The sequence below is a fragment of the Otolemur garnettii genome, unplaced genomic scaffold (assembly GCF_000181295.1).
Source record: "Otolemur garnettii isolate 467f Iridium unplaced genomic scaffold, OtoGar3 scaffold00279, whole genome shotgun sequence".
Classification (NCBI taxonomy): Eukaryota; Metazoa; Chordata; class Mammalia; order Primates; family Galagidae; genus Otolemur; species Otolemur garnettii.
This window is the reverse complement of record NW_003852674.1, coordinates 821695-832167: the sequence shown is the minus strand read 5'-3', so window position 1 is coordinate 832167 and position 10473 is coordinate 821695. Positions and strand designations below refer to the sequence as shown.

General features: G+C 37.6%; 1 protein-coding gene across 1 annotated transcript; it reads right to left on the bottom strand.

Moving 5' to 3' along the window:
* Positions 1-699: 699 nt before the first annotated feature.
* LOC111722570 (vomeronasal type-1 receptor 4-like) lies at positions 700-1668 on the bottom strand. The gene has a single exon (XM_023508827.1). It carries the CDS (start codon positions 1666-1668, stop codon positions 700-702), a length of 969 nt encoding a protein of 322 aa, XP_023364595.1.
* Positions 1669-10473: the final 8805 nt, after the last annotated feature.

Below are 10473 nucleotides of genomic sequence, written 5' to 3'. Positions count from 1 at the left end.
AGAATATATTCCAGGAGCATTTCAGAACAAATTCTAAAAGGTAGATCTACTTAGGAAATCTAGCAATTGGAAAGGAAACTACTATTTCCTTTGGTTTGCTAGGATCCTCAATGGTTTCTGAATAGAAAACTCTAGGACTAGAGGGTGAGCTAGTCTAAGGAAGAAAGCAGACAGAGACAGTATTGATTTTTGACCTTACTGAAAAACTATGAGTTAATAACTTCTCTGTTATTCCACTATAAAATCTGACCATCTTACAACTCTTGAGGACAAAATTTATTAATCTTACAAGTAAAAACCCTAAGTTTTCTATTGATTAAGTAGCTTTCTGTGGGTTGTTCATATACAGTTGGAATTGTTACTCAAAGTTATTACTGTTTATTAATGCAAAATATTGCATCCAATTTGCTCTGAAGAATGATTAAAATCCTGACATGCCCTCAAATTATTTCTAATGAACCTCACCTCCATGCTGTCATCAAATATTTTAAAAGAACAATGCAATCGGAAATCATTGGAATGTTGCTAACACAGAGTTTATGTTCATCTGGTTGTAGGTCTGATTTCTAGATGAAACTGAATGCTTCTATGTGCTTAAGTCAGGGTCTTCCAAATATCTTTATCATTAGTGACTTGCCTATAAGTCAGTCATGTTCTAGACATGCATACATAGCTACTTAAATGAGTGAATAACCAAATTCATAGATGAAAAGAAATAAAATAGTGAATGGGACCACTAGCAGTTTGGAACTTTACTTTTCCCATCAAAGAACAAAAATTTTGTGCTTGAGGATCTCGAAGTATCAGTATCAGGGGGCTGAGGGTGGGATAACAAGCAGCCAGAAAGTTGGTGGTATGCTGTAGCCAGGGAAGAGATGTGAAAAAAACAGTATTATACAGTGTAAGGATAGAATTTATGAAGTAAAACAAAATGAAGGTGGTTGCCAGAAGCAAGATGGTCTGAGTGGCTTTTGCCTCAGGGGAGAGCCTGTGGGAAGTGCTGAAGGTGTGAATATGCCTCACTCTCTGGTGGTGTCTGTGTAGGAGGAGGACCATGTAGACACTGGCCCCAGCCATGAGTCCCATGAACACAACATCTGGGAAAGTCATTAGAATTGTGTAGATTACAGTAGAAGATAAGTCTGAACTTTTAGAAGAGCAGAAAACATAATTCTGTGTCTTAGTAAAATTGTGGATATGCTGAAAGGCATGAACCTTTATAGAAACAATGATATTTGTCCCAAGGTTGGAGATCCAGCAAAGAAAACAGGAGAAGCCAGTGTTCTTCAAACCTGTATCTTTGAGCTTCATCCACCCCTCAGTTCTAGGGCTGATGGTGATGGCCTGAAAACTGCTCAGGTGGCAAGTAGTGCAGAGGGAAAGGCCCCGGGCTATTCTGTGGATATAATAGACAAGTTTACATGCAATATTTCCCAGGATGTTTGTCACTCCCCAGATAAGTATCATTTGAGGTATCCATTTGAAGAGAAGAACCAAGAGGTTGGCCACAGCTAGGTTGGTGAGGATTAGGTGTGTGGGTCTTGGTGTCAGGCTGGTGCAGGCTTGGAAGGCATAAGTTATGAGAAGAAGGGTGTTCCCCATAACCCCTATCACAGTCTGGACCATAAACAGTAGCATCAGGATCAAATAACCAGCCATCATTCTCATGAGATCATGAAGAAGTTGTTCAGAAAAGAGCCTGAAGGCCACAGAGTTAGAATTAATAATTACAGCACTAGTCCCAGATTTGGTCCAATATTCCCTGTCATAAGAAGAACTCCTGGGCTCTCACTGACTCCTTTTTCTGAGGAAAGAAGTTACATGTAGAGGGGACACAATTGCACATGAGATACCTTAGAACTGCCACATAGAGAAGCCAGACTGGCATTTTATTTTTTTTACATTCATATGGGAATGCTGGATGGCGCAGTATTTCATTTGTTTCCTGAATCCTTCGGGGTGCATATATAGGGCATTATCTACAGGAATAGCCTTATCTGTCATATCAAAAATGTCCCTGAAATACTCACTATGTGCACAATAGGCTTTTAGTCTCTGAATATAAAACAATTGAATTTCCTGAATTGCTATTTCTAAGGGCTCAGAACCCAGAGTGGGTGACACACATATGAAACATAACAATAAAAAGAGAAGCATGCAATGATTGGATGCATATGGTATTGTGAAACATGTATCAGAAATTTTAGCACTCTATGATAACAAGTAGAAAATTTATCTTTTTTTTTATCTTTAGGACATTTTCTAACAAATTAGTAAACTAATGTAGTATCTTATAAAATAATTTGAAGATAATCACAGAAACAAATTAATCTATACTCCATCTCAGTTATAATTGAAATTTTCTGAGATATCTATACATTTCAAGTGTGCATTCTTTCATAATGTTCTTTGTGTTCTTACAAAATCTAAGTGTTTCATCAATCAGTAATAAAAACTGGACAAAATTTCCCTCTTACATAAGGAATTTTATGCATTCTTCCCCATTACTCTTGGGTCAAGGAATATAATTATACTGTAAACATAGCTCTAAGAAGATAATATAGCATGATCATGTGACATACATATCAGGAATGCAAGGAAACATCAATATTATATAATCTAATGATATCATTTACTATCTTGGCATTAAGAAAATTCAAATAAAAAGGAAAATACACACAAGTGCCTACATAAATGCTGTCAGAAGCCTTTGACAAAAATCAACAGCATGGATTGAAAAAAAACACTGAAAAATATGAGAGTATGTGTTTATTTCTACATTCTACATTCTATTTCTACATTCTACATCTACATTCTTTTGTGTATATATGATAGTGCTTCATTTGTACTCTTCTTATTAAAAACTAATGAGGACTTTTATTTCAATTAATAATTGTTTTTGTTCCATAAGTAGGAGTCAAGGTCATTATATACAAGAGAAAATAAATTAGTATAACAACTCAGGAAGACATAAAACTATTTTTGCATGACATAGTAGTATAATAAAAAAAGTAAAATAAAATGAAATAAAAGAGAAGTAATGTTAAAAATTAACTCAATTAATAAAAGAATTAAGTTAGCAAGATATAAAATTAATACACAAAAAGCAGTAGCCTTCATATACACAAATAATAATTAATTATATAATGAAATTGAAAGGCCATCTATAAAAGATATCACAAGTTACGTTCAGAATTAAAACTAAGAAGAAAGATAAAATGAGGAAAACTCTTAATTACCCTGGAGTGGCCCTGGTCAATGGAAGTCATTTCTCATTCCTGGACATGGTGTCAAACATCATAAAGACGTTGGTGCTCCTTAAGTTAACCTAAAAATGTAATGGACCGGTAAACATAAACACCACATTTTCTCTGGATCCAAATGAGTTGAATCAAATGTTAAATGGAAAATAACATGCTAAGTTAGGTATGAAGATATGAAAGAAGAGTTATGAGCTATTGAGCTGCTCTACCAAATGCTAGAGAATACTAAGATTCTCCATGTTAAAAGTGTTCCACCTGCACACAGAGAGACAAGTAGAACAGAAAAGTATCTACATTTTTAAAATAAAACCATCTATAGTCTTAGATAAAGACATAGATGAATTCATTTGTGATCCCACTTTGGGAAAGACTTTCCAAATACAACTCAAAATCAAAAGACAAGGAAATATTCACAAAATTACAACAAAGAAGTAAACAAAAAAAAACATTTTTATGGCCAAAAACTGTAAGAAAGCATAGTTTCTGCTTCTGGTGTAGCTCAGCACATCCAATTGAATCAATGTACCTGCAAATCATAACCATAGACCCTGCACAAAATATAAAATGTGACTATCTTTAGAGTTCATCAGAATACACTAGCAAGTGAACAGAAACCGGCAGATCCTGGGGAGAGGAAAGTGAATTTTCTACTTTACAAAATGATTCTGATTTCTGAGTCATTGGGGCTTGGTAACCCCCAAAGTGGGGACCCCCAAAGTGACTTAAGCCAAAATAGATCCCCATGGTCCCATTGGTTAAACAAACAAAAAAACTAAACTGAAGATAACTAACTGCAGAGGCCGCAAAGGAGAAAGGAGAAGAATAAGAGAGCTAGAAGGTGGAACCATAAATTTCAGGTGTGACACTTTTCCAAGTCTCTGGCAGATGCCTGAATATCCTCACAGATGCCAAGATGCTCATGGGAGTCTGAAATAACTGAGATGTAACTTTAGAATATGGATTTTTTTGTTTACCCAAATCAACTGTCTGCTGAAACAACAATAATCTATTCTTTAATGTTATGAAAACATAACTGAATGAGGCCTCTACAATGTGTAAGAAGACAACCCAAATTACTAAACTGATAAACAAATAAGAAATGTGACCCATATTCAAGGCAGAAAACAATAAATGTAGACTAAAGCCAAGATCAACCAGAGGTTAGAATTAGCAGACAATAATTTTAAAGCAGATTTTATAGCTGTGATCAAGAGGATAAGAAGAATAAATAGGGAGAAATAGTAAGTACATAGGAAATGAAACGAAAATTATAGAACCAAATAATAAACATTGGCAACAAAAAACAATCATTAAATTGACAGAGAAATCAAAGCTTAAAACAAACAATAGGTCTCACCCAGGTAAAAAACAAATTATAAAAATTGGACAATACATTAAAATCAGTTAGAGGAATTAGAAAACATCTAGATACAGACAGAAACTGTGTGACATTGCAATATAATAATAAATATACATGTTGATTTCTTCCCCTGGTTCCCGACATGGAATAGATAAAACTCTTGCCGATATGTGTGTTAGGAGAATCTTTTGTTCTGATGCTGGTCTCTGACTCTGGTTCTCAGAACTTCTAAACTTTAGTAATTGCCTGAGTGGTATAAGCATCTGATGCAGGTCCCCTAAATCCTTTGGAATTTCCTGGGTGTTGAGAGCATCTTTGTCCCTAATGAGGTGACTCTTGGTAGTCTCCTGGGCAACCTCAGGGTAGGGGCTACTTATCAGGGGAGATAATCTTGAGATTAGAGGGTTGGAACATTTGACTCTACCCTCAATCTCCAGAGAAAAAAGAGCAGATAAAAGTTGAATTGATCTCCAAACTCCAGGGCCTTGATGGTTCCCAAAACAATTATGATTGTATATTGGAGCTTTCATAAAAATAAAAAATCCAAATGGGGTTTGGAAAGCTGACAGATTGCTGAATACACATATAACTGCTTTTGACTGTAGATGGTCACACTCCTGTTGCAAGTCCCAGCAATGAGACTGACCCATTCTTTGCATTTTGATCTACTCATGCTCCCTTTTTAATGTTTTTCCTTCAGCACAAAGTGTAACAAGACTCACTTACCTTCTTCATGAAGAGACTTTTCTATAGAGAAGCAGTGTGGGCTCCATAAAGAATAGTGAGACATAAAGACAATATTCCTAAAATCCTGAAAAATAAAAGACAATCAATAAAAAATTATCCTGAATAAACAATCTCTCACACTAACCTTAGCCCACTTGATCATGCTCCACTTCTTCCATATTGAGGTACCTCCAGGGTTACAGACTGTAGAGCATGAGGAGGAATAACTCATGTAGGTCATAGATCAAATCAGGTAGGGTGATTTAGGATTCCTTCCAGTCAAATTGTGGCAAGGTGATCTCATGGTACTGTTCCACAAGTTGCAAATTCCAACCTTGATCCTGGCTCACAAGGTATGGCCACTGTAATCCATTGTTTCTGATACAAAAAAAAAAAAAAAAAGATGCAAACAGTGAAATTAACTGAGAATTGACCACATGAAACATAGGGTTCTGAGGGTGTTAAATATATCTATTCATTAATTCCTTGACATGGTGAATATCATTCTCACTTGGCAGATAATAACAATGGGACAGGGAGATGTTAAGTGTTTTCCCCAAAGGCTCACAGGTCACCAGTGGTGAATGAGGCAGCTGGACCCAGTAATGAAGGGCTTAAGAGCCCAATCTTAGCTACTCTGTTCTGCTAAAGAGAAATAGTTTCTGCAATGCCAGTCAAACTGTCTAATGGGTTAGCTTCCCCACCCCCGCCCCCCATGCTTAGTCTTTATGGAACAATTTTTAAACTGACACCAGAAAGAAACACAAGGCAAAATAACATAAACAACCAACAAAAAAAACCCTTGGCATTACAAATACTACAGAGGTGGACATCAGTTACAGATAAAAATGAAAATGAAAATGAAATGTACAATTATCTTATTGTACACTGTTTCCAGGCTCCAAGGGGTATGGAATCTCCTGGCTGAAAAGTGCTAGAAAAATCCTTGTATCTTGAAGGGTATTGACTCACAGATGATAATCAGAGAGGACAATGGAATTGGGAAAGACCCAGTCACATAGAAGGAAACATGATGAAATGTGTGGAGAGGAAAAATGGTTGGAAAAATGGAAATGCAGATAAAGGGTGTGGTAGTAACAGTGCTGCCACTCTCTGTGTTTCTGAGCAAGTGCCTCAAGATCCTTTCAGAGAAAATACCAGCCCATACTGTTTATTGATGACTTTCTTATTGGGCTTTACGTCTGGGTATGGGAGTCCCATGTATGTTAATACTGAATTTCCAGTGTCAAATAATATTCTCATCTTATTGTACATAGAAATAAAATGATACACAGATTAAAATAAAATTGTGAAAAACAAACTCATCTACAGGAACAAAGAGCAGCTCAATAAATTCCTGGTGGATGGAGTAGGATGAGGCAAGGAGACAAGGCTGCTCACAGACACAAGGAAATTTCAGGGACCATGAATATATTCACAATTTTAATAATGGCAATAGTTTCATGGGTATTTAAGTATGCCATGAATTTTCAATTTGTACACTTGTTCTTTAGAGCAAAAAAAACTATGTGTGTATATATATGCACATACACACATATAGTAAAGGGAGGTAAAAAGGAAATATAAGTATAGAGATTGTTTCTTAATTTTTCTCAAGGTCACTCATCCCCAGTGAAGTGCACACCAAGTCCCTGACACAGTGAGAGTGGCCCACTGACCATACACATCTGTAGCAGGTACACTCTCTGGTGAGCAGGTGTGGGCCAGATGCTGTTTCTGTCACTTCACAGTGTCCTGAGACATACACACACACACACAGAGTGGAGGTATTCAGACCACTCCCCAGAACCTCCAAATATCACCAGATGGAAAAGGCAAATCATTCCAGTAACTCAAAGATGAGGTAGCATTTGGTTACAGTTGCTGCTGACTGCATGTGTACTTTGTTCCAAAGTACATTTTGGCCTGGAGTCAGACAGAAGAGATCACTGTGACTACCTTTGGTAGAGGTTGTGTTGGCAGTGCCAACCTGTGTAATGTTCATAGACATTTTGTTCCTATCCTTGGCTCCTGGCCTGGGGATCTGAGACACTGTCAGGACTCCCAACTCCTATCAGAGCAGAGGCAGGATTGTGAGAACATTTTCCTGGCCTTTGTAGCTTTTCCTTTCCTTTACATATGAGTGTAAAGTCCTATGTCTCAGTAGAAAAGAAAGGACATATCACAATCCCATGATGAGCTACACTTATGCAGATACTCACGTGCCATCTAGGTTCTGAAATCTGCCTGAGGGTCACCCTGGAGTTGTGCATGTCTGTTTGCACAGGAGTGAATGCAGGGAGCTGGGACCATACATAGCCAAAGAACCTGGACATTTTCTTTTAACTCTAAATACCAAAATGTCTCAGATTTTGAGTTCAAGCCAATGGACAGCGCCACACTATCGGGAAAGAGTAGGTTAGGAAACAGGCTAAGCTCAGCCTCAGCAATGTCCCTCCCCTATGAATCCAAATAACTATGAAAGTTCCCTGTCTGCTGTGGGGTCTATGTCTTCCACTCCCCTTGACCCTTCAGCCCAGAAGCAGCACAAAACACTCACCAAGGAAGAACTCATGGCTGGAACAGGCAGAGGCACCATGGCTATCATTAGACACTGGTCATCTCAAGCCTAAGCTGTTATGAATCTTGCTATTCCCTAACTTCATCTCTCCCCATAGCTGCAATTACCATGTCATCTGCAAGGCACTTCTGCAAAGGGACCTCTTTACACCTGGGAAGAAGCTGTAAATATTTGTTCCAGGAAATGTCAGCAGGTCCTGGAGATTTTTCAGATCTGAACTAATTATCATCAGTTACAGCTGTGAGGAAAAGTTTCCCCAGGTCACTTCAGTCCACTTTGTGTCCAAGGGAGGATAAAGAGGGTAGACAGGACCTTGTCAGCACTGCACTGGGAATGATTCATCAGGAACTGAAAAGTGGATTCTCATTTTCAAGTTCTGTCCCCACTGAGGGCCTCAGTGATGCCATCTCTCATATTCGTACTTCAGCATTATCTCTGGTGTTTACTGTTAGTGACATAATCTCTGACTGGGGTGAGGGCTGACCTGATATTGGAGCAGTGTACAGAATGCTATTCTCATATACTTTAAGGGGCCTGAGGAATTCCTGGCAGTCCATGCATCCCTCAGGCCATTCCCAAGTTGCGTTTTGAACTTTCATATATACAAAGTATCACACAACAAGAATGACTCCATTTGCCATTTCTGTATGTGCCTCTACTCTAATTATTGAGTCTTTACTATGAGTAATGATGCAATTCCTATAGTTCCACTTCCTCTTTCTTTCCTGCTACTTCTCAGGATTATTAAATTTTTGTGTGTTTCCTCATATATTTTAGGTGTGCTTATTCTTTTAATTTAATTTTATTTATTTAAAATTTTTTACTACATCATAACTATATACATTAATGCATTTATGGGTTATAATGTGCTGATTTTATATACAATTTGGAATACTTACATCCAAATGCTTAACATAGCCTTCACCTCACTTATTTAATTATTATGTTAAGACATTTATACTCTACTCTTAATAGATTTGACATGTGCCCTTGAAATATGCACCGTATTAAAGTCCAAGTGATTACCCTCCCTCTACCCACCCTCCTCCTTCCCCTTCCCTCTGTCTCCTTGCTTTACCTCTCCCCTTGACTAAAATGATGAGATGATTGTTATTCCTCTCCCTGTTTCTTTCTCCAATTCCTTTCCAAATCTACTTAGTCTACAATTTCTACATTGTCAATATTTTAGCACTTATATTAGGGTCTAAAACTTAAATTTCCATAGTTAACAAGTTCTTATTTATGTCTATTGTTAAATGAATTCCTGACTAGTGGTTTTGGGAGACATTTTAGAATAGATTAAATTTCCTATAGTCCAGTGTTTACAAACACACATATTTCATTCTGTTGTTTTCTTAGTTTTGGTAACTAATTTCCCCTTCAATATACTTTCTCATTCTTATTTTTGTGTTATTGTCTCATGTTGTGGTCAATCTTTTTGTAAGTTATTTTATTATTTTTTTTTTAATTAGGGTCTTGATTTTTTTTCCAGGCTGGACTTGAATTCCTGGTCTCAAGCAATCCTTACAGCTTTGCCTCCCTAGTAACTGCCACTGTAAAGACAAACACCACTGCATTTGATGGATTCACAATTTTTATAAGAAGTTAGAGAAGCTGTGGCAGCTAGCCATGCAGGTAACCATTCTTGGTAGAAATAACAGCATATGCAAAGGCTGTGAGGTAGCAGTGTACAGTGCCAGTACCTCTTAGAAACTGGGGCACCTGCTACATGTAGTAGAAGACCTTGTTCTGGTCTTCCTTTGGCATTGACTTTTTCTAAAGAAAGGAAGTCTATACCATGGGCAAAGGCATAGGCAAGGGCATGTACCTAAATACCCCAAGACTAATGGGTGGTTTTAAGTAGCAGCTTATAAAGGGAGGTCAAAGAGGCTGGACATATGGACTTTGTTTGCTTCCTCTGGTTGGGGACTAAGCAGGATCTGAAATGAGAAGAAAACGTGTGACTGCTGGGCATCTTTATTAATGTGGAACCCTGTTAATCATCACACATGATTGGTGGGTTTTGAGAAGTGTGTGAGCATCATCTGACTGATATTTTAATAGGATTGCTTTGATGTTGTGTTGATAATTGACAGAGGCTAGGGGAGATATTGGCCATAAGATGGATGAGTCCTCTGCTCTGGTCATTCCAGAGACAGACCACAACAGTATAATGTTTGGGACCACAGACAGTATCTGTGGACAGATGAAGTAGCATTCCAGATAATGCTAGATGAACTGCCAATCTTTGCCAACAGATCATATGAGCTATGGGGGAAGAGAAAGGAGTAAATATTTATTCCAAGTTCTTTCAGTCTGAGCAACTTGGATAGCACTGCAGGTTGTATTCCTGGGAAAACAAATTTTGAGATGGCCATTAACTTTCAGGGTATTTATTGTGATGGTTCCTTTGTAGTAAAACCTGAGAAGTGAGAGGAAGAAAGCAGAACTGAAGAGAGGGGAGATTGTCTTAGTCTGTCTGGGTTTCAGTATGGGTATAATAAATTACCACAGATACAGTGGCTATGCAATATTTATTTCTC

Bases quoted from the DNA above. Each gene is read 5' to 3' on its own strand.
- LOC111722570 (XM_023508827.1), bottom strand. From the start codon at position 1,668: ATGAGAATGATGGCTGGTTATTTGATCCTGATGCTACTGTTTATGGTC.